General features: G+C 40.4%; 1 protein-coding gene across 2 annotated transcripts in view; it reads right to left on the reverse strand.

Annotated features, from left to right (window-relative positions):
• The window catches only part of CHD6 (chromodomain helicase DNA binding protein 6), a 145,402-nt gene that overhangs the window by 40,056 nt on the left and 79,487 nt on the right, over nt 1–25,859 (reverse strand). For both annotated transcript variants that reach the window (XM_084887512.1, XM_084887511.1), the window contains 5 exons: nt 16,766–16,961; nt 4,913–5,077; nt 3,451–3,630; nt 2,407–2,517; nt 566–768 (listed from right to left, as the gene is read on the reverse strand). In XM_084887512.1, coding sequence (XP_084743638.1) covers nt 566–768; nt 2,407–2,517; nt 3,451–3,630; nt 4,913–5,077; nt 16,766–16,961 — 855 coding nt within the window. The remainder of the gene's footprint in view (nt 1–565; nt 769–2,406; nt 2,518–3,450; nt 3,631–4,912; nt 5,078–16,765; nt 16,962–25,859) is intronic.

Raw genomic sequence — 25,859 nt, forward strand, 5'->3', positions numbered from 1 at the left:
TGCAAGGCCTTGGAGGCCTGTATGTTGTAGCACACAAATGCCACTAAGGTGACCTGGCCGCTGGCCACTGAACGCTTTATATGGTCACTGGATTAAGAAGAGAGGGACAAAAATATTTGGATCACAAAGTAAAAACTTGGAATTAAAGGAATCCAGCTGCAGTATTCAAAAACAATGGTGAGCTCCCAGAAGGTAAACCTTCTATTTTGATCAAAGCCAGAGCCCTGCACGAATCATGCCTTAATGGGAACATCTGTTGCACTGACTCCTTATATATCCTCAGTGGGGGGAAAGGCAGGAAATCAGTGCCAGGCAGCAAATTAGTAGCAAAGATTCGCTGCGACAAGCATATGAGAAATCATGGCACATCTACAATAGGGCAGCAGAGTGTCCAGTGACTGGGGTGAGGGAGCGGGGGTGGGGGTGGTCATGGGCAGAAAGCACAGTTCTCTCTTGCTCTAACCGAGCCTGCATCAGCCCACAACTCCAGAGGGGACTGGAGAGACACACTGGACAAATCTCAGGGACTGAACACCAACAACTAATAGGCAAAGCCAATACCCACCCAAAGATGAGCAGGTTCTTCTCTACCCGGAAGCATTCGGCTCGGAGGTAGCGCCTGGTTTTATCATTGAGGCGCCTTGACCTCGTGGGCCTTTCGTCAGAGTCACTGTCCAACTCTGAAAACTCCATGAGCTCATCCTCCTCAAAGGAGTTGTAGTGTTTGGTCTGCTTTCTCACGCGAGGCCGGTCGAGCACTAAGCTTTCCTAGAAACAAAGAGGACCGCTGGGGAGAAAGCCCTGCTTCTGTCTCCCCCATCACAATGCACAAGCACATCCTGTTGACATTCCTCCAGACACATTTGGGAAAGAACCACACCCTGGTCTGATCCTCCAGCAGGAAAGGCTGTCCCAGCACACCTGCTCTGTCCATGACAAGCAGCGGGGATTCTCTGGGACTGGCTGAAGTTGACGTGTCATCCGTCACCATCTGCTGTCTCTGCAATCTAACAGTATGGGCAGGCAAGGCCCCCCAGTGCCCAGAGTGACAGTCTGCTCTGGCCAAGAAAGACGGAGTGGTGCACCTCAGCCATTCTGCCCAGCATGCAAAGGCAGGCTGTGTTCTGGAGACAGGACCAGTTGGAGAATTCCATCTGCTCAGCAACTTTCTCAAGACAAACACATATTCCAGCTGTTCCATTTTCTGCCTTCCACTGGCACTAAATACTAATGTTTTGTCTTTCACTGAAAACATTATTTCCAGCCCAGGAACCTCTCATTTTAGTGGCTCCCCTGGCCACAACCATCGCCCCTCTTCTCTTATCTTCATCATCTTATGTGTCTCACTCCTTCCCCTTAAATCCCCAAAGGTAAGCTAAGGTCCTGAATACTCCCCTATGTAGCCCAGGTAAATCTCTAGCGTTATCCCTGCTTCAGTCACCTTACTTTCCACCTGCTCCAACTGCTTCTTACTGTCCATAGGTCAAAAACCTCCCCCCACCCCCTCCACCCCCCGCCAACTTCCCTGCACTGAGTAACTTCTTGACTGTGAAACTGTAAAACACAGGTTACTAAAGGACTGCACAATCTTCCTATTTGGAGAGAGCTGAATTAAACAGCCTCTGGTGATCCTACAGAAGAAGAGCTAAGGCTGGGTGCTGGCTACTGAATCAGCTGGAGGAACTGTCTCCGGGGCCTGTGGGTTCACAGGAGTTCAATACTCACCTAAGAAGACAGGTAAAAAGGGATGTATGCTCATCCTGCAGTGAGGCAATAGGGTCTGAGACAGAGGGAGGGGGAACTAACACTTAAGGCGCAGGGTGCCTCACAAGGTCCTAGGCAGTTATAGTCATGAGTTCTATCACCACCCCCTTTTGAACTTGTTTCAGTGAGGTCAAGTACCTTGCCCAAAGGCTCACATCCAGTCAGGGGCAGAGGCAGTGTTCAAACTCTGGCTTTATTTTAAGACCATTCTCTCTCTTATGCATGGAAATAGAAAAATTCAAGATACTGAAAGAAAGGAAGTGAAGCCAACAAACTTTACTTATTGTGCTTTTCCCCTCTTCTTAGAATTCCTGTTTCTTTCATAGGAATGGTGAAAATGAGGTAAAATGGTCACATACAAAGATTGGGATGCTGGCTTGGCCAGAGGACTAACTTGACCTGTTGGGCCAGTTCCAGTTCTAACTGCCTTGATTTCTCAGGTGCCCAGTATGTCCCATAGGTAATTTTAAATTCTAACAGTTAATGTTTATGAAGCTAAGCATGTTTTAAGTATATTACATTTACCATCTCATTTAAGAATTAGGGCTCAGGAGTAAATAATGACTTGAGCTGTGTGAGAAGTTATGTTCCTGTAAGACACAGTGAAACATTCAATGGAATAAAGTATTCTTAATGCTGTACCTTTTCGTTCTTTGCTTCAGTGTCCAGTTCAGCTATTTTAGCCCATTTCTGCCAAAAATTTGGGTCATCTAAGGAAATATCTGTTCTGTTCCCTGAAGCCACAAAGCTAGCCTGTGAAGAAGACAAGCATCAGTAAGCTGTGCTTGGACACAGCGCACATTAATAAGCACCTGTGTTCTTTCAAATGTATCAGAAACTCAAACAGCCTCAAAGCTATTCTTCTCTTTTAAAAGACTAGTTCAGGAAATTACAATTTCAACCTACAGGATCATTTTTTGAAACTTAAACTTGGAAGCAGGAAGAGAGTCCTGGAAGACAATGGCAATGTATTACTTGACATCTAGTTCCCTGTGAAAGAATTAATTTTTAAAACTTCCCTAGATAAAACTTTTCTTTCAGTTCACCAGTTACCAAATGCCTGCCACAGAAAAGGCACTGAGGTGGGCAGTATGAGGTAGGCAGAGATAAGTGATGGCTATAAAGCACAAAATATTCTACTGAAAACGTCCCATGCCAAACAGGAGTTTAATTAGACAGGTCACAAAGCTCAGGAGTCTGTGGTCGGGGAAACCTGAGAGTGATCTGATAAGTGGTCTCATTAGCTGAATTCTAAATCCAGTAACTTGCAGGGCAGCACCTAGCTGGGATAATTGACTGAAATGTGTTTTCTCATGAAATGAACAAGGTACTTGCTTAAGGTTGAGGACTGGGGTGTTCACTAGAAACTGACCAAGGAGTGCTCTGCAAGGGACTCAAAGTGACCACAAGGGCCTCACAGCAGGCTTTGTGAACAGTGATAGTGTGCCTGCGAGCTAAGGTGTCTATCCCGCTCGCTGAAAACCAGCTCCCAGGGGTTAGGAGTGGCGCTCTTTCTGTAGCTCCTAGCCCGTTACTGACACATCCTCTAAGTGTAACACAGAGTGTGTAGCCAGAAAATGTCCATAGTGTACTCAGGGAAATAGAAGTCTGACTAATGAGAGTCAAAGCCCGAACAACTTTCTTCTCGCTCCCCACCATGGACTCCGGAGAGAAGGTCCTGCATACCTTGGCAAAGGTGGAGCCCTGCCCTTCGGACTGGATGGTGATGGTGTGGGTTCTCCTCTGCAGAATCTGGTCTATGTCTTCTTCGCAGAATTTGGAGCCTTCGTCTTCCTCATCCATCAGAGCTCCGTAAGCACCTTTCCGGAGCAAGTCCTCTACCTCCATTTTCGAAAGCTGCTGCACCTGGACAGGTCACCAAAGGCTACTCACAAAGTAGAAAATGCACAGGAGAAAAACAGCCTCAAACCTGGCCCTTGTGACTCAGTACACAGCACCTCCACTAACTGCACATGTCGGAAGAATAAAGACATGAACAACAAGCTTTAGAAAATGAAAGCCCAGATAAAGGCACTTGAGAGAACCATGGGGATGGCAGGCAGACGATCCTCTATTGGGAGCTCCAGAATAAAGCCCAGTCCATGACCCAATGACCCTAACGTTCTTCAGCACGTTGGTTATTACCAAATGTCAAAAGCCATTACAACTATGCACCGTTAAAGAGGATATATTTAATGTTTATTTTATATTTCAGTTTGAGTCTGTATCTTTAAAAACCTCCAGATGTACCAAATGAGCTAAAGAATGATTTCTTCATTATTAAATAAATACATTAGTATTGGAAATGATGTCATTTCTTAACTAAAGAGAGGATCCTGTGCCAAGTGTGATCTTCTCAATTGCTTGTTGAAAACAGGAAATGGGGAGTTCAAAACACCCCTTCCTGGTTTTAATTAAGAATCTGGTTCTCTTTATATCAATCACAAGAGGGAATTCCATAACTCGCAGCACTGGTAACTTGAAGTATTATACTTAGCAACACATGCACAGCTACGAGGATATAGAACATCTGGACTAAAGAGAATTCATTTAGAAGGTTTCATTCCTAACCTTTGATGGCCTGAACCCAGAGATTAAGGAAATATTCTACTTTGTTTGTCTATACTTTAATACAATTTAAGAATCTTAGCTGCAATTTTTATCCCCCTTAGAGGGGAAAAAATATTTTATTACTTTAAGCTGCTAATCTACTCATTCATTTACTCACTGACCATCATGCGTTGAACATCTTTAATATGCCAAAGACTGTTAGGGGCATTGAGGGATACAGATAAAATAGATTCCATTGTCTGGAGTATGAGATAAAAGCATGGTGACAATAGATAACTTAGAGTTAAGTATAAAGATCTACTCACTTCTAACAGGCACTGTTAAAAAACTGTTTACTGAAATGTTACTGCATGTTGGACAGCCCTACTATATAACTGTTCCTACAGATTTCCTTTATCCATCTATCAGATACAGAGACCTAACCCGAAAAACCCTCTAGGGTAGGGTATTACCCAACAAACTTATTTGGCCGGACTCAGTTTGGTGAGTCAATCTTAACACAGCTGCAGGAAGAATCCAGAGGCCCCAGCTGTGTGACCAATGCTCAAGGCTCTGGCACAGGTACCGTCATACTCACCCCATTGGTGCCGCCCTTCCGGTTGATATCCTGCAGAACAGCCTTGTCCAGACCCAGCTTCAGGCTGGCCTTATCAAACATTTCTCGCTCATAGGAGTTCCGAGTAATGAGGCGGTACACCTTCACAGCTTTGCTCTGGCCTATCCGGTGACACCGGGCCTGAGCCTGGGGAGGAAGGAGGGCCACATACGTCACATCACCAGATAGAATGGCAGTGGCCCAACGAACAGGGAAATGCTTAAGTTCCATGTATTCTGAGTGGTCAGATCTTGAAGTTATGAGTCATGGGACAGAATTCACCAAAGTGCCAGCTGCCCTTTCAAGGTCACTTGTTTCATCACCCACTATTTATGGAGTGACCAGTGCGTGCTAGGGTAAAGTGATGAGAAGAACATGGCGTGTCCCCCGCCCCTGCTAGCCTCTGATCTTAGTGGAGGCGCTCATTCCTGGGATCTGGTCCTGCTCTTTTGGGAAATGCCTCAGAGCTGGCAGCACTGCTTTTTAATTTTACTACAGCAAATTCCACACACACAAAAGTAAAGTATAATAACCTCGTGTAGACAATCCTGTTTCATCTATCATGCCTCTACCTGCCAAGATCATTAGGACGCAAATCCTAGGCACCATATTGTTTCATCCTTACACATTTCAATATGTATTTCTAAAGATAAGAACTCTTGTAAAACATATTGTCATTGCCATACTTCAAAAAATTAATACTCCGTTTCTTCCAATTTCCCTGCTTATCTCAAACATACTCGTTAAAGCTTGCTTGTTTGGATCAGGATCCAAGGAAAGACATTACACTGTAACTGGTTGACATGTCTCAAGTCTCTTAATCTATAGATACTACCTGTCTTTGATCTCTCTTTTTTCATATGTAAATTTTTTATTTTATTTTTTTTAGGAAACCAGGTATGTCATATATTGGGTCGGCAACTAAGTAATTGCGGGTTTCACACATATATGGCTTCAGTTGAATTTTTAGGTTTGCAGACGTAGTACAAATGTAAAACACATTTTGTTATTTGATAGTTGGCTATTCAGCTGTTAATCAGTAAAAAAAGTTTTTTGATCTGTTTTGTAGTTTTCGTTTGGCGTTCGTTAAAAAATGGAAAATCAAAAGGAACATTTTCGTCATATTTTGCTTTTTTATTTCCTCAAAGGGAAAAACGCATCGCAAGCTCATAAAAAGTTATGTGCTGTTTATGGTGACGAAGCTTTAAAAGAACGGCAGTGTCAAAATTGGTTTGCCAAATTTCGTTCTGGTGATTTTTCACTCAAAGATGAAAAACGCTCTGGTCGTCCAGTTGAAGTTGATGACGCCCTAATCAAAGCAATAATCAATTCGGACTGTCACAGTACAACACGTGAGATTGCAGAGAAGCTTCATGTATCACATACATGCATTGAAAATCACTTAAAACAACTTGGCTATGTTTTAAAACTCGATACATGGGTTCCTCACGAAATTAAAGAATCACAGTTAACGCAACGCATTAGCAGCTGCGATTTGCTAAAGAAACGTAATGAAAATGATCCATTTGTAAAACGACTGATAACTGGCGATGAAAAATGGGTTGTTTACAACAATATCAAGCGGAAAAGATCGTGGAGCAGGCCAGGTGAACCAACTCAAACAACATCAAAAGCTGATATTCATCAAAAGAAGGTTTTGTTATCAGTTTGGTGGGATTACAAAGGAATTGTCTACTTTGAACTCTTACCACCCAACCGAACGATCAATTCTGATGTCTACATTGAACAACTAACGAAATTAAACAATGCAGTTGAAGAAAAGCGGCCCGAATTGACAAATCGAAAAGGTGTTGTATTCCATCATGACAATGCAAGGCCACACACATCTTTGGTCACTCGGCAAAAATTAATGGAGCTTGGTTGGGATGTTTTGCCACATCCACCATATAGTCCTGACCTTGCACCATCTGATTACTTTTTGTTTCGATCTTTACAAAACTCCTTGAATGGTAAAAATTTCAATAATGATGATGATGCCAAATCGTACCTGATTCAGTTTTTTGCTAATAAAAACCAGAAGTTTTTTGAACGTGGGATTATGATGCTGCCTGAAAGATGGCAAAAGGTCATTGATCAAAATGGGCAATACATTACAGAATAAAGTTATTTAGTTCCATGAAAAAATTGTCTTTGATTTTCTTTAAAAAATCCGCAATTACTTAGCTGCCGACCCAATAGTTTAAGACAGTCTACATTTTGCCGTCTTCATTCTGGTTGTGTCTGAGAATAAGTGCCCCTGCTCCTAGTATCTCCCCTAAAGTAGAAATTATATCTTGAGACTTAAGTAGGCTAAGATTTCATTTTTGGCAAGTGTGTTTCATAGACAGTGCTGAATTTCCATCAAGAGGCACATGATGTCTGGTTATCTTTATTTTGAATTGATGATCTCTGTCCAAAACAATTGTTTCATTAGGATTATAATTTCCCCTGTCAAATATTTGAATCCCCCGATGATACAGTTAATATAGGAATATAGCTTGTCTAAGCTAAATGTTTAATTCTTTCTCTTTATTTAATCAGTTTCCAAAATAACATCCACCAAAGCGACTGAGGAAGATTTTTAATATTTTGTTTAAGAAACACAATGAGATTACATTTAAATACATGTCCTATGTTTTATTGTACTGCTGTTATTATTTCTATTGCTGTTCAAAAATGTCCTGTGGCAACATTTTCAAGTTGGCTCCTGAGTTTTTTTGACATGATCCAGTCAAATATGGAAAGGAGGGAGACTAGAATAAACACTGGTATTAAAATGCAGTAGGAGGTATCAGGATGAGCTCATGGTTAACGTGTGTGTATGTGTGTACACATGGGCATGCATACATACATACACATACAGATAAAGAAAGATATGGGTATATCTGTATTTATGTTTGTATGTTATATCAAAGACCAGTAGTCTCTGATAGCTCCCATGCTTTCTGGTATGACAATATGTTTCATGCTCCTATTGCATATTTCCTGCCCAGAAGCGGAGTCAGCCATTTGTTTCAAGGAGTCCTAGTCTCTTTGACAGGAAATGGTAGTTGGAGACAACAGTCTAGATGCCCTAGAGGTGCTCTCTGCTACTAGTTGGTCATTGTTTCTAGCCTATTAAATGGGGGGGGGGGGGGGAGGGGGGAATAGAAGTGTTTGTGTGTGTATAGTATATACAGCCATTGCACATATAAGACAAAATACATCATGCGATCATAACAATATTTTAAATTCATTAACCATGTATCTGTATCCCTTCAACCATGTTTAAAAGTCAGTTTTTTGGGGGCTGTTGGGGGTGATCAGGTCAGCAGGGGAGGCCAGTTCGGGGCAAGCAGGCCATCAGTGGGGGGGCAGTTGGGGGCAATCAGGCCAGCAGGCAGGGTAGGTGGGGGCCAGCAGGTCGGTGGCGGGGGCAGTTGGGGGCGAGCAAGCTGGCAGGCTAAGTGGTTAGGGGCAATCAGGCAGGCAGACAGGTGAGTGGTTAGGAGCCAGCAGTCCCAGATTGCAGGAGGGATGTCCACAGGGATCGGACCTAAGCAGACAGTCGGACATCCTCCAAAAGGGTCCTAGACTGCAGAGGGTACAGGCCAGTCTGAGGGACAAACCCCTGCTGTGCACGAATTTTGTGCACCGGGCCACTAGTCCTATTTAATAAAAGAGTAATATACAAATTGACCATCACTCGAACACACAAGATGGTTACCCCTATGTGGTCAAAGATGGCCGCCCCCATGTGGACACAAGATGGCCAACACAAGATGGCCTGCAGGGGAGGGCAGTTGGGGGGCAATCAAGTCTGCAGGGGAGGGCAGTTAGGGGTGACCAGGCTGGCAGGGGAGCAGTTAGGCATCAATCAGGCTGGCAGGGGAGTGGTTAGGGGGTGACCAGGCTGGCAGGCAAAAGCAATTAGTTAGGGGCAATCAGGAAGGCAGACAGGTGAGCAGTTGGGAGCCAGCAGTCCTGGATTGTGAGAGGACATCCCTCGAGGGATCCCAGATTGGAGAGGATGGGGCTGGGCTGAGGGACACGCCCGACCCCCGTGCATGAATTTTGTGCACCGGGCCTCTAATATATATATATAATAGTCTCAGAAAAACAGTACATTATAATCTCACCAAAACGTAATTACTGAAAAACATGTAAGATTTTTGTTTTCATCCATTTAGGGTTATATCCTACTATATATGTATAGTCAAATCAGTGTTTTAAATACCCACTTGCAGGTAGGTTTCTTCTTCACAGTGGTAGGGTTAGCAGTTTCAAAACTACTTTCTGTGTAATTTAGGATTAAGCAAATTAATACATATACTGAGAATTGAAAAAGGAAGTTACAAATATGGAAAGGAAGAAAACTAGAATGACAGTGGCATAGGAATAGATTGGAGGTTATCAGTGTTAACTCATGGCTAGGTATGCGCATGTGTATATACACGTTTATACAAAATATAAACATGCCTATACATATAACATGCTTTCATATGTATATGTGTATATGAGCAAGTGTACATATAAACTTAATTATGAATACACACATATATCCACAGAAATAGATGCATATTTTTACTCTGTGTGTGTATGCATTCCAGCTATGTTCATTGAGAGGGTCTAGAAGTAATAGATTCCAGTGGCAAAGAATACAACTGACTATCTGATCTTGGTTTCTAAATTGCATTGCTCATAAGACAGAACAAAGTCATGTTAGAGAAATGGTTAATTGGAGGGCCGGTGCAAAGTATAAGATGAGCCTAAAACATATTACTGTGCCAGAATGCAAAGAAGTACTCACACAATGATGGAAATATATTAAAATAACACTCGAAACTTGAGGAGGCTGCCACTGGCTAAGTCTAGGACTATTTAAACATCAAAAGAAATAAAGATAGTAATGGAATATAACCCACTGAATAAAAAAGAATCCATGAGTACATACTGACATAAATAAATGGGAGAAAAGGAAAAAATCTTTTTTTTTTTTTTTTTTATAGTAGTAGCCAACAAAATGTAGTGACAGAAAAATCACCACCTTGTAACCATCATAATGACTGATTCAGGCAAAGATAACCAATGGAAACTAAAATCAATGTGTAAATGTTGATGAGGAATAGGAAATTTATATAGTTTCAAACTATCCAAAAATTCCTTATTGATTTCAAAGGAAAAAAATATCAACTTATAGTAGAGAAATCTGGCAGATGCCACTTAACTAAGAGACCAAAGTCTATTATCAGATAAACAGACATCATATGTTCCTCTTATGATCTGTTGACAAGGACATATCACTTCAGGAGTAGTATTATTAAACCTGAATCCAATCCTGAGGAGACAGAAACAGAAACTGAGAGACAGTCTATAAAATGACTGGCCTGTACTCTTCAAAAACATCAAAATCATAAAAGGAAAAGAAATATCGATGAACTGACTCAAGTTAAAGGGGGCTAGAAAGAATTGGTCTGGAATCAGAAATCTCGCTATGGAAGGACAGAAACGGGATAGAGATGTGTGGTTTGAGTATTTGTGTCACACACACACACACACACACACACACACACCAATTCCTAGCTCTGTCTGCTCAGAGTGTCTAGAAGCAATAATACTCCAGTAGCAATGGGCGTACCTAGTATCAAATCTTAGTTTCTAAATGCCACCCTCAAATAAAAGGAACAAGAGATCGATGGAGAAATGCCAATTCCATGGTTAAACCAGGAAACATGGGGCATGAACCTGAACACCTCGTGGTGCTAGAAAGGAAGTGCTCAACAACTGATGGCAACCTGCCACACTACACAGGAGCCAACGTGAAGGACCTACATATGACCAAATCTGAACAACAAAATAAACAATGAGAGTAATGAATTATAACCCATAAAATAAATATTGAATCCGTACTAACAGGTAAATAAATGGTGGGCAAAGGTCAACTGTTCTTTAGAGTAGAATTCCAATTAATATCTGCAGAAGGAGAGACTGAAACAGAAAATTACCTTTAGCCAAACACAATAATAATTAATGAAGGCAAGAGCCATTGATGAATGCTAAAATACGCAAAAGTATGATGAGAAACAGGTTAAAGTCTCAGAATATCTCCTCCCAAGATATTGATTAATTTTAAAGGTAAAAAGAGTGACTTTACAGTAGAGAAACAAGGCAGATCCCACTCAACCAAGTAATCAAAATTAACATCACAAGTAATGTATTGACATCATATACCTTGTGATATGATACATAGAAAAGGTTATAACATCACTTCTATGATATTCTTATCCAAAATGCATAACTTCAAAATCTGATAAGAAAACATGAAGCAAACACAAATTGAGCCATTCTAGGAAACAGCTGATCAGCACCCTTCAGAAGTGTCAAGGTCATGAAAAATAAGATGGACGTAATTACAGACTGGAGCTGGCAAGAGTGATGACTTCTACAGGAAATGTGAAATCCTACACTGAATTTCATACCACAAGAAAAACATTTGTAGGAAACTGAAGGAATATGAAGAGAGTCTGTGATAAAGTATTCTATCAATGATAATTTCCTGGTTTCAATGATTGCATTATGGTTATCTCCTATAATAATAATAATAATAAAAGGGTAATATGCTAATTAGACTGGACATCATTCAGGATGTCATTCCAGACAAAGCCAGAGTCCCGGGTCCCAGGTGCCTGCTGGCAGCCGGAGGAGGGAAGCCCAGGTCCCGGATGCCAGAGGGAATCCGGTGCTGGCAGCCAGGGAAGAAAGGCCTACTCTTGCGTGAACTTGTGTACATCGGGCCTCTAGCATAAAATATTAACATTAAGGGAAGCTTGGTGAAGGGTCCTAGAATTCTGCACTTATTCTGCAACATTTTTAAAGTTTAAAATGATCTCAAAATAAAGTTGTTTTTTTTAACAGACTGATGAATCTCAGAGGGAGTGAGGGCAGGAAATGATTAACCAAAGAAATTATATGCATATATACATAACTCATGGGCACAGACAACAGTGTAGTGAAGGCCTGGGTAGAGGGCGGCCATGGGGTGGAGGGCGTCAATGCGGGAAGAAAGGAGACAGCTGTACTACTTTTAACAATAAAGGTACATTTTAAAAAATTAATTTTATTTTATAATGCTATAAAATACTTAGAATGGATCCAAAGTCAAAAATGCAAAAAGGCACCCACCCAGATAGTGTTGCTCAGTGGTTAAGCATCAACCCATGAACCAGGAGGTAAAAGTTCGATTCCTAGTCAGGGCATATGAGCTCAATCCCCACTGGGGGGCATGCAGGAGACAGCTGACTAATGTTTCTCTCTCTCTCTCTCTCTCTCTCTCTCTCTCTCTCTCTCCTCTCTTACTCTCTCTCTCTCTCTCTCTTTCTCCTCTCTTACTCTCTCTGAAATCAATAAAAACATATAAAAGTATTTTTTAAATGCAAAAAGGCATATTTGGAAAAACTAGCTTCTATCTTGTAACTTCCATCGTATTTCCTTACTGCCGCGATAGGTAACCATTTAAAAAAGCTTTTTGCCCTAGCTGGTTTGGCTCAGTGGATAGAGAGTCAGTCTGCGGACTGAAGTGTCCCGGGTTTGATTCCAGTCAAGGGCACATACATGTCTAGGTAGCGGGCTCAGTCCCCAGTAGGGGTGTGCAGAGGGCAGCTGATCAATGATTCCCTATCATCATGTTTCTCCCTCTTTCTCCCTCTCCCTTCCTCTCTGAAATCAATAAAAATATTTAAAAATAAAAATAAAGCTTTTGTTCGTTTTAATCTTTCCACAGGGAAGGGAAAGGAAGAGAGAGCCTTTTTAGATAAATGCTAGCATACTATGCGCACTTTTCCACGTTATTTTTTTTTTCACCCAACACTATATTTAGGTGTCTGCAGACACATTCCTCATTCTTTTATATATGGCTTAGTCAATCAGTCTTCTATTACTGGACAACCAAGCTGTTTAGTCTTCGGCTATTAAAATTAGTTGCCATAACTTCTTTCTGTATCTTTAGTGGTAGTTAAATCTTTAGTATCAGGAGAAGGTTTGATGGGTAACTCTGGTAAAGAAAGGAATCAAGGTAATACAGTTTATGGAATCTACAGAGCAGCAACAATATGTGGCCATAGCTTTTACAATGATTTTTCTTGTTCCTGGCTCATCTAGTGTTGAGAGTAAATTACAGGTGGAAGTTTAAGAAAGGTTCCGAGCAAAGGTCTAAGAGGAGCACTGCAGACACTGCTAATTACCTCTTTAGCATCCACATTTCCTTTCTTCCTCATCACCAGAACCCTGATTCTTGCCAAGGGCAGCAACATGTCCAAATGAAACCACTTCCAGCCTTCTGGGGATGGCAAGGCAACACAGGTCTGGACAGTGAGATGCAGCAGAAGTGTGCTAGAGGTATCTGGGGAGGTTCTGCTCTCCTGAAAAAAGCACCACACCTTCCTGCCTGGGACATGAAGTATCCATCTGGGAACCAAGAGGATGTAAACCACATTCACTGAGGATGAAGGAGCAGAAAGACAGAAGGAACCTGGGACTCTGATGACACTATGAAGCAACCCCAGTAGTCCTGTCTACACATCTCTGGACTTCTCATTAACTGAGAAAAGCAAACCTGTTTGGGAGACCACTGCCACAGGCAGCTCTACGATACCAGGAAATAAACATGTGCTCTACCAAGATGACTTACCTGAGGATAACAAGAGGAGTCCTGTCACATTTAAGACTCGTCATTTTATAGTCAAATATCTAATAGTTAATCAGGTATTCCTAATTTTCCAAAATCACATATAAAAACACGTGGCAGAGAGAGAACTAGGGCAGCAACTGAGATGAAGCCCAAATAAGATCCATCAGCAAAGATACAAATACAGAAGCTTGGAGTAGTTAGGCAAGTGAGAGCAGTGGTGCCACCTCCGCACAGGAAAAATTACAGAGCTCTGATGTGCTCCTGCACAATTTGCAGGCCCCCGGTTAGTTCTTTAGTTTTTAATATATTTGAGGTGAACAAAGGCCTATGAAAAAAAGGAGTGATGTTTAGATCCCAGTGACTGCAAAGGGAAGGAAGGGGGAATGTCTTAGTTGCCCAAGCAGTGAGATTTTAAATTAATTCTTTAATTTACTATTGTCACTTTCACATCCAGAATTTGGCAAAACCTTTCACCATGCCTTTACAATCATCCTATATAATAAAAGGGTAATATGCAAATAGACCGAATGGCAGAAAAACTGAATGACCAAAGTGTAATATGCTAATGGTGTGCTAAGGTTGCTCAACCACTGGCTATGATGTGCACTAACCTCTAGGGGACAGTCGACTGGTCAACCAGTTGCTATGTTGTGCACTGACCACCAGGGGGCAGATGCTCTGACTGGTAGGTTAGCTTGCTGCTGGGGTGCAGCTGATCGGGACTGAGCAAGATGGGCCAGACACAGCCTGGACCCTCCCACAGTCCCTCCCTGGCCTGATCGTGCACCAGAGGGGGTCCCTCAGCCTGGCCTGCACCCTTTGGGGATGTGGAAGAGCTGGTTTCAGCCCAATCCTGCAGGCCACTCGCTTTGGGAGGGCGCCAGATACAGGGCTCATGGCTGGTGAGCGCTGCTGTGGCAACGCGAACCTCTCCCTATTGGGAATGACTGGGCGTGAGCCAGCGGCAGGCACAGTCGGGCCAGGATGAGTGGGAGCAGCAGGCAAGAGCTGCAGGTGGCATTGGACTGTGAGTTTTGGCCCAATCTCTGCAGGCCACACAGAGGGACTGCAGCTGTGCACAAATTCATGCAATGGGCCTCTAGGGTGAAAATAAAATAACTGGTACAAAGAACCAAGCAAAATGCTATATCCTCTCTTGACCTTTATACTACTATTTCGAGTCATTAGCTCTATTACATTTAAAAAGCAGATTTTCTTTAATACTTTAAAAAATACTACTTATTACTTGATGTAAAAACTGCATAATCAGAGGTTAAACAAATTACTACAGTGCTACTGGAACCCAACCACTTCTAGCATGCTGGTATAATACTGTAGCCCAGTTTTTACACACAAGTATTTTATTTCAAGCCTGGCAATTTCACATTTCTCCTGCCAATCTAAAAGCCTGCCTCCACAGGGTCACCACTCATGCAAAAGCGGAATTGGACTCTTGGCAGCATGAGTCAGGGAGTACTGGGAAGTGGCTCTTCCTTTTGCAGGCCTACGTTTGGGCTCAATAAACGTGTCAATAAGTCAGTCAAGAGCTGGCTGAGAACAGGAGAGGAGTTGACAGCATGGGAGATGGAAAAGGATGCTTTGGGGCAGCAGGGGAAAAAAGGAGCAGGGAGTGGAAAAGAGAGGACACTGACAAGAGAGGCAGGAGAGAACTCAAAGGAAACCTGACTCACTTTATTTGGGACTGAGAATGAACAGCGAGTGCCCGGCCCACTGCTTCAGGGTGCCACCCATGTCACTCCCACCCCCAGTGGTTATACTTCTTATTTCCTCTGTCTGCAACATTCTTCCTCCTGACCTTGTAACTTAAGATCCTTCCCCATCACTGAGGTCTCTGCTCACATTACCTTCTTAAAGGAGTCTTTCTAGACCACTTTCTAAACCAGGCCATCCAACCCTCATCATTCTTATCCCCTTATCCTGTTTTATCTCTTTGGAATAAGTATTGCTCTCTGTAACTCATATATTTTTCCTCATTTACTGAACACAGTGCCACACAATTAGTTTCACAATGACTTTTCCCTCTGAGTTTTAGCCAACTGTCATCAATTTAATTATTTAAAGGACTGGTTATTTAACTAGTATTTAGCTTTCTTCAAATAAAATGTTGCCTGGAAACTCATTGAATGAAAAGGACAAAGCAGAATGCTCTCCGTGAAGTGGTGGCCATGGAAGAAGGCCCAACAGGCATCAGCTCGGCTCTCCCTCCTGGCCTTCCTCTCCTTGTGGAATCCCCTCGGCTACCTCTTCAGTGTTGTGAAGAAGCATCCGCCAAACTTCTCTTATTAATCACTGCGTCATGAAAAAGGTTGTGAGGCACCCACCACTCTCCCTACCCTACACTCACACTCTGAGTATTAGAAAATATATCAAGATACACTTAGGATAAATTCATGGTTAATAATAATGTAAATCTATACTCTAAATGATCTTCTTGAAAAGTCAGAATCTCTTTTGCTAATTCACTGTCTGATATGGTCGCTGTTTTCACTGTCAAACAGGGCTGATGAAAAACTCTAAACTGGAAGTGTCTGCTCTGTCATTTTCTTATTTGTCGATGCTTACTTTTTAACTGTATAAACTTTGATCTTCGAATAACTTCAATCTTTGTAAATCATCTTTTAAAGTTACCATTACTTAACTTGGGTAAAACTAGAAAATACAACCTGCAAATCCACTTATAAGGGCATTTATACATTTTGCATTAAGTGCAGAACAAATGAGTTGTGAGGCTGCCTGAACCCTGACACACTGTGGAAATGTCCCACCCGGGTTATTTCCCAAGCTGAGTATGACATATGACCAGCTAACAAACAAGATGAGTGAAAACGCCAGAACTGAGAATTAGTCAAGCTTAACAATGTTCTTTATGTCTGATGATGATAATAAAGAAATAGTTCAATTCTGTATTTGGAGGCTACCACTATGAAATATCATTTGACTTAAAGTAAAAGGGAAAAACAATTCTCTGATTAGCAGGAAGGGCCGACATTTACTTTTCATTCAGTTCCCCTAGGCTGAGGCCCTAAGCCTGCCCTCTGGCTCACACCATAGCATGGAACAGGGCAGATACTCTATAACCAGGCCAGGCCCTGCCATACGTTCTTGGGTTCCGGGTGGCTAAGGCAAACAGCAATCATCCTAATGGTTACCTGCAAGTCATTTTGTGGGTTCCAGTCTGAATCAAATATGATGCAGGTATCAGCGGCTGTGAGATTGATCCCCAGGCCTCCCGCTCTGGTGCACAGAAGAAAGACAAAGCGGTCTGAGTCTGGCTTACAGAACCGGTCGATGGCTGCCTGGCGCAGGTTTCCCCGTACTCGCCCATCAATTCGCTCATAGGTGTATCTGAGGGGACCCAAACGAACGAAAGCCCACGTGTTAATCATGACTTCAATGGAGAACAGCAAACAATGCAAGAAGCTGCTGACCGATGGCCTTAAATCCCTCACTTCTACATATGGACCAAGTGTCCACAGTCTAGAAGAATCCCCACCCTCTACATAGGCAGCAGGGCAGACATCTAAAACTGCATTGCAAAGTGTCACCCCTCAAAACAAACAAAACCCAAACCAAAACAAAAAAAACAGCCACAAACTAAGGAGGACTGGGAGAATTATAAACGCAAAAAGTATCAATTCCCACTGCCCAAACAACTTACTCTCAAGTCATTTCCCAGTTTTACCTTGCACTGAACGTAACCCTAAAACTCAGAAAAGCAAATAAAAGTCTCCACCACCTGCTTTCAGTCGTGCTCGTACAAGGAATCAGAGTTCAGATCAGTCCCTCACTGCTTTCTGGGAAACTGGAAACGGGAGGGAGACTGTAATGACAGGCCGTCCCTGATGTCTGGGCTGGTCAGCTCTAGCCTAACGGTTCCTCAGCACTTACAGGTGCCCAGCAAAGCCTCCAGGCAGCAGCTGAGACCACGGTCTTCTGGGCAGCACACTGCCACGTGAACGGGGAGACTCACAGAAAATGCTTTGTGCTATGGCAGGGGTGGGGAGAACGAACAAATTTTTAAAGCAAAATAAAGTGAGGAAGTAAAGCTGAATGTCCTTAAGAAAGCATACACCTGTGTGGAAGGGAAGAAATAAAGGTGGAAAGCATGGTGGAGGAGAGGGGGAAATGAAGGAGAATAAAAGAAATAAAACTCTATGGGATCATATTACTGTCTGTCTACCCAATCAGAAAACACGGATGGTACCTTTGCGATGAAATAATGTTATTAACAGAGCATTAAAATATTGTAGCAACCTGGATAGCTGCTTAGAGTCTTGTTCTTTTCTTACCCCTGCCAACACATGAATTAACAAGGGGATGGTGCCCTGAACCCCCGGCATGAACTGGCTGGTAAAGCAGAAGTAACAGAACCTTGTGAGAAGAGGACCAAGTCATCATAGACCCAACAATAGTCATGAACGTGAATCCTGATGAAAATCTTACCAGTAGCCCAGAATTTGGGAAATCTGGCCTCCAAAAATTCAGATAAATAATTGGAAGAGAATAATAGATAGTCTAGGGGCAGATGACTCTGTGTGGGTTTGACTCTATAGACAACTAAATTGGGCAACACAATCCTGACTTTCTTGAGGAAAAGGAAAATCCATGAAAAGAAATCACCCGAGGAAATCCATGTAAAGAATCCAAACCAACTCAGACTCTAAGGGACATGTAACAGAGCAAAGAACCAAGTCCGAACATATGTCTTTCTCTTACAAAGCTGCAGTGCATCCATACCTGGAATTACAGGTGTACTTTTCTTTCGTTCTTTTTTTTTTTTTTTTTTATGTAACAAACTTAGGAATAATATTTGAAACTACAGTAGCAAATGAGTGATGATGACAGGATTGTCAGGAAGGCAGACTAAGAAGATCATATCATAAGATAAAAGGTAAGAGTTACATTCTAAATTCTATAACACTATGAAGAAATTAGATAAAATTATCATTATCATTAATAATAGCAACAGCAACAATATTAGCAGCAACCAAAGTGTCAACTCTGTGCCAGGCACTGTGATACGTGCTTGACATGTATCATCACATTTAACTCTCACAATAATTCTATGAGGTAGTTTTACTATTACCATCGCCACTTTACACTTGAGGAAATTTCAAAAACCCATACAGTCAAAATAACTTGCAATGACCTAGCTGGTAAGTGAGTTAACTCAGATCCATTTGGTTCAAACAAAGTCCACACTCTTAACCAGTTTGCTGTGTGGCCTTCATACCATGCCCTGCATTTCAATGCAGCAGAACAGAAAGATTTCCCTAAGTACTTGGAAGAGAAAGTTAAATAAGAAACACCAGTAAACTTAGGAAACGTGTAGCTCTGGCAGCAAATGAAAGAAGAAACTACAGGTATCAAAGCGATTCTGATAAGCCAATGCGGCGAGGACCTGGTCTGGGTTGGTTCCCTCCGCAGCGGGGCCATGCATGTGATGTGTGGGAGCAGCACAGGGTCTGGAGACAGGAGACAGGGCTGACACAATGAAACAAGGGCAGCTGCCACCCCGACCATCACACATGCCAGCCATGCTGACCACAGGCACAGAGGACTCAGTGTTCTCTGACAGCCACCAGAGAGGGAGGCAGGGAGGTGGCATGGCCTTGGGAGAAGTCAACGAATGTGATGACATAGCTTGGCCATCACCCGGGGGAAATTATTTCCATAAAATTAGACAGCATTCTGCCAGCTATGACTTAATGATGGTTTTAGAAATTGTGCAGGATGATTGGAACATGAATCCTCATTTCCATCACTTGTTCAGTGTTGAGGGGGTGCTCTTGAAGAACACAAAGAACTAAAGTAAAATAAAAATTCAATAATTAGAGTTTATTTCAACTGTTCCTCATCCCCTCACTCCCGAGCCAAGTCCTTTGGCTGTGCCCTCGCCCTGGATGAGAGTTCGGCATGAAATTAAATGGGAACAAAAGCAAAGTGACAGCTGGAGAAGCAACAAGGCTCAAAAACAAAGAAAATCTTGAGGGCGAGTAAGTCTGAATAAAGAAATCAGACATCATAAAATTCCCCACATCAAACATCAGTGCAGCAATTAACCCTCTGCATCAACTGTATTGAGAACCAACTCCCTAGGAGTCGATGTGGTTCATGAAACTGTAATTCTGAGCCATTGTCAAACATCAATAAGAAGCAGGTGGCACTCTGGGAAACCTCTGTGCACTTTGCCTGGGGAGGAGGGATACATTTTGGCACAACAGGAAATGTTCTCACAAGGCCTCAAGGAAAATGAATGACTTTCTTGTCTCCCAACAATAAACAGCTGGAAAACATAAAGAGTGAAAAATCACCCATTCACAACAGCCATAAACATGTAAAACACTTAGCATGAACCTTAGTAAGAAATATGAAGGATTTGGCAATATGACACTAGGGGCTATGTTGGTTTGTTCACCATCCCCCTAACACCTACAGAAGTTCTAGCACAAGGAAGGCACTTTATAAATATTTACTAAATCCACAGTGTATATAAAAGACCTGAATAAGTGTAGTGAACATTATGTTCTTCAGTTGTGTAAAGATGTCAATCTTACTCTACTAAATGTGTAAAAGCAATAAAATCCCAATAAATAGATATATGTATATAGGGATAAATACAGACTTTTGTAAATGTGTGTGTACACACACACACAATTTTTTAATAGTGGGAGACTGAAGTAGTCAAGGATAGACTAAAAAAGAATAATTTTGAAGTTTATCTGCAATTATACATGAGAAAAAAATAAAACTATTGATCAGAACAGAAAGGTTAGGGATATACTCAGCATATATAATATCTCAGTATATTAAATGGATAGTGTATTAGATGAATAGGGGGGAAACCTGGACCATTTAGTAAATAGAAATTAGACATATTTAGAAATAAACTAGATTAAATGCCCGTTATATATGATTTATCAAAATTACAGAAGGATTGCAGATTGACATATCAAAAAAAAAAAAAAAAATCCAGTTAAAGGTTATGAATTAACATGCATATTTTATTTTTTATCTTCCCAAACTTCTAGTAAAATGATAAAAATACACTCCCTCAAATAAACCAGAAACAGGAGAAATTACAACAAAATTCTAGAAGATGGAAAGTCAGCTATATGGTATTTAGAGAAAGCAGAATCCCAGGTGAGAAATAGCCTGATTTAATATTGCAGAATACCCAAAGGGATTGGGTATTGATGGCATCAGAAAAATGGGGATACAAAGGGTCTAAAAACCAGGGGAACTGGTTGAATATCAGCCCTCTAGATCACACATCCCTGCCCTGAGAGGATAAAACATAAGAACCATACCCTTCTCTACCCGAAGGGGTTCCAATCTCAGTTAAAGGCATAAGTATTAGACTGAAAAAGGGGAAGAGAGAGTGTGATCTTCCTACCTCTCTCCACCCTGCTTCCCAACTATCAGCTCCAGGTACAATCAAGTTCCCATCCTTTTGGCTAGGGCAGTGGTCAGCAAACTCATTAGTCCACAGAACCAAATATCAACAGCACAACGATTGGAATTTCTTTTGAGAGCCAAATTTTTTAAACCTAAACTTCTTCTGACGCCACTTCTTCAAAATAGACTCAATCATGCTTGGGGCAGACCAAGAGTAGTCTGAGCTGAGACTGAAGCTGTTATCTACTAGAGACATTGACAGAATTTGCATTTTTAGTCACATCTCATATAATACCTCCAAATAAAAACCATCATCTTCACGGAAATGTAACAGATTCCTGAATCTCCACAACAAAATATTCACAATGTCCATGGAAAAAAACAAAATTGTGTAACATATGAAAAAACAGGAAAAATACGACCCATTCTCAAGAGCAAAAAATTTAATTAACAGGTGTCAAATCCAAAAAGTTACAATTATCAGATAAGAACTTCATAACAAAAAGATAGAAAATCACAGCAGAGAAACATCAAATTAAACAAATGAAACTTAGAACTAAAATATAATCTGTATAGTAAAGAAAGCATTGGATGGGCTTAATAAGCATGAAAGAAATAGCAGAGAAGAGTCAGAACCTGAAGACAGAGAAATCAAAACAAGAGAAAAAGGATCGGCAGGTGGCAGGGAGACAGAACAAGAATCTGTGAGACAACATCAAAAGGTAATTGGAGTCTTACAAAGAAACCAGAGGCTGGGGCAAAAGGAATAACAAAATAGAAGAATAGAGATTCAAATCCTCCCAAATTTGATGATACACGTTTACACGTTCATTCAAGAGGCTCCATGAACCCTGAAGAGGTTGAATCCCACCCATCAGTCAAACTGCGAATCCAAAATAAAAAAAAATCTCACTACACAGAATAAAGCATTACATACAAGAGAACAGTGATTTAAATGACTGCAGAACTTCTCATCAGAAACTATGGGGGCCAGAACACAGTGAAATAATACTTAAAAGTATTGAAAGAAAGAAAAACAAGTAAACAAACAAACCCAGAATTCTAATATAAAAGATATAAATATATAAGTGTGTGTGTGTGTGTGTGTACACACACACACACACACACACACACACACACACACACACACACACCATATTTTCCGGCGTATAAGACGACCCCCTAATTTTACAGTTAAAACATAGGTTTAGGCCTATATTCGCTGTATAAGACTACCCCCCACTTCCGAGGCAACACCAGTTCTTTTTTTAATAGACTGCCTCTCTGACTCTGGCCAATCTGAGCAGGCTTTTTTTCGTTTCAAAAGTCGTCTTATATGCCGGAAAACACGGTGTGTGTGTGTGTGTGTGTGTGTGTGTGTGTGTGTGTATACATATACATATACGTGTGTGTGTGTGTGTGTGTGTATATAAATAATTTCTTCCTGCAGCTTTCTCCAATTCTCACTTGGAGAAAGCTGCAGGAAGAAAAAACAAATCTATCATGATTATTTCAGAAAAACGAAAGAAGACACTGCACTTATGAAATAACCAGTGCAATGTTGTAAGAATTGAAATTAAATTTAGAGAAGAAAATGCTCTAGGAAATTAAAAATATAATTATATAAAGAAAACCTAGGGTTAAAATTGGAAGAGAGCCGAAACCGGTTTGGCTCAGTGGATAGAGCGTCGGCTTGCGGACTGAAGGGTCCCAGGTTCGATTTCGGTGGAGGGCATGTACCTTGGTTGCGGGCACATCCCCAGTAGGGGGTGTGCAAGAGGCAGCTGGTCGATGTTTCTCTCTCATCGACGTTTCTAACTCTCTATCCCTCTCAATTCCTCTCTGTGTAAAATCAATAAAATATAAAATTGGAAGAGAGAATAAAAAAATTCTATCAGAAAAAATAGCAAAATATCAGATGGAGAAAAAAGAGAAAATCAGGTGATCAATCCAGAAGATCTGACATACAAATAACAGGAGTTCCACAAAGATAAAACAAAGCATGATGAAATAATGAAAGATAAAATCCAAGAAAATTTTCCAGAGCTGATGAACTTAGATTTCAGATAGAAAAAACTACTTAGTATCTAATTCAATGCATCCCATATAAAAAAGAGTTCATTGTAAAACCTCATAGCACTGGGACAAAGAAGATATATCAAAACTTATAAACAGAAAAAAAAGAAAGAAAGAAAAGTCACATACACAGACTGGGAATGAGAAGGGCAGGGCTTTGAACTTCTCAACCACAACCCTGGATACAAGAAGACAATGAACTAATAAATAACCCTTCAAAATTCTGTGGGAAATGATTTCTAACTTGGAATCTCAAACCCAGCCAAACTACCGTATTTCTCCAAAAATAAGACATCCTCCAAAAATAAGACCTACTTACAGGTTTCCTTCTAAGTGAAATATAAGGCATCCCCCTGAAAATAAGGCCCCCCTAGGCTAAACATGAGAGATTTGGTCCACTGATTCTGAAAGAAATGGAGTCACAAGAAATTCACCAGAAAATTCAGGAATTGGATTGTTATGATGATGTTCCAGAAGATTATATGATTGTCATTGAATAAATGAGTAAATTCTTGATACTGTAGGATTCACAATTTGTCTGGTTTGTGTTGACAACTACCGTACTACCGTACCATATGCAGGTAATAAATTTCCTTTATTTTCATTTAACAATAAATGTGTACCATATTCTTCTTCATGGAAAAATAAGACAACCCTTGAAAATAAGACCTAGTGCATCTTTGGGAGCAAAAATTAATATAAGACACTGTCTTATTTTCGGGGAAACAGAGAATTACTCAAGAATGAGAATAGACTACAAACAATTCAAAGTCTCAAAATTCACTTATCATTCACCCTTTCTCAGAAGCTCCCAGAAGAGGTACATGAGATCCACCAATAAGGAAATTTGATTCAAGGGAGAAGGAAAGAAACTTGTCAGCATGATGAAGGAAGAGAGGTAAGAGATGACAACTATGTACTAGGTGAGAAGAGCACTGACCACAGAGGAGCACGTTAGAAGGTCCCAGAAGAGATGACCCTGAGAAGATGAAACTGATGCTCGTGACCACCACCAGAGGAGATTTAGGCAACCAGGGTAAAGCGTGGAGCTGAATTATAATAACTACACAGAAAAATAAGCAATGAAATAAAAAGCTAATTTTTAGCTTCAGGGAAAATAAAAATTATGCAATAAAGAAATAACGGGTACTACATGACTAAGCTGTAATTTAGTATTTCCATAAGACCTAATAAACACTGAACATTAATCTAAGTAATATGTGGCATTTTGGGAAGATGGGAGGACAGGAAGTTGCACATGTGCCATTTACATAGTGAGAACAGATAATATCTAAAACCGAAAAAAATTATAATTATTAACATTTTTTAGATATAACTATAAATTATTATATTTAAAGTAATTACTCTTTTCTGAGGTTGGAAAAACTCAGGGGCCAGAAGGGAGTAAATTAGGAAATGCATTTTTTCATAATTCTAATAAAATAATTTGCCTCTTTAAGTTATGTTGAATAATGCATAACTTTAATGAAAATAAAAGCTGAATTAGCCCTGGCCAGTGTGGCTCAGTTGGTTGAGCCTTGTCCCATGCACAAAAAGATTGCGGTTCAATTCCCAGTCAGGGCACATGCCCGAACTGTGGACTCGATCCCCAGGAGGGGTCTTGCAGGAGGCAGCTGATTGATGTTTCTATCTCTAAAATCAATAAAAACATTAAAAAAAAACCCTGAATTAAAAGGAGAAGAGTAATGATGATAGTAAGCCCAGAAGAACTGTGTTAGGTGTTATCAGGAGAAAGAAACCATAAAAGAAACACCTCAGAATATTCATATGATATAATGGTTAATAGGTGAGTGAAGGCTATTTAAGTATATTGATTTAATAATTTAAATTTATTTTAAAGCTGTTTTAAGATGGAGAGATTTAACTATTATAAAATTTACAACTCCTGGGAATAAAGTAAACATACAAAAGTCCACACCCAAAAGTCAAAAACAATACTGGGGAAATATATACACCATATTCTTAAGTAAACTAACAAATCTTACAAATTAATAAACAAAGACAAAGAGCAACAGAAAATGGAGAAAGAACATGAACAACTTAAAAAAAAAAGCAATATAAATTAATATATATAAAAATTCACCTATTACTAATCAGAAATACAAACTAAAACATAATTCAAATATCTACAGGGATTTTGAAAATATGTACTAAATGCTTTTAAAAATGTACATCAGAATTGGTCCTTAAAAAATAACTGGCAACATTTACAATGATTATAAAGGCATATTCAGAGTTTCTTAAAGCACTGAAAATTTGAAAACAACTCATAAGACATAATAAGAATATCAAACAGATCACCAAAATTGTGTCATAGGAAAATAATTTAAAAAATTTTTTTTCATAATATATTAAATAAAAATGTGAGTTACAAAGTAGAATGTAGAATATTTAAAAAGTAAGCAACAAAGCTAAATATATGTATGAACAAAGAAAAAAGACTAAGAAGATATGCATCTAAGTCTGAATGGGGGGCGTTGGGCAGATGTTGGTGTTATATGTGCCCATATTATCAGAAGAAACTGTATACTTAAGTAACTTGAAAACAAAGTAAGCAATAAATTATAAATAAAAATAGTATAAAGGGAGCTAAATAAGGACACCCTTCTTAATAAAAGTATGTTAATTATACTGTTACTCATTTTGCAGGGTTCTTTAAAAAACTGAAAACTAAGAGTTGTTTTATTTATATATATTTTGAAGACTAAGATAATATATTTATGAAAAGCAAGTGTTCTGGCAATGGGT

Source organism: Pipistrellus hanaki, assembly GCF_964339955.1.
Source record: "Pipistrellus hanaki genome assembly, chromosome: 6".
NCBI lineage: Eukaryota > Metazoa > Chordata > Mammalia > Chiroptera > Vespertilionidae > Pipistrellus > Pipistrellus hanaki.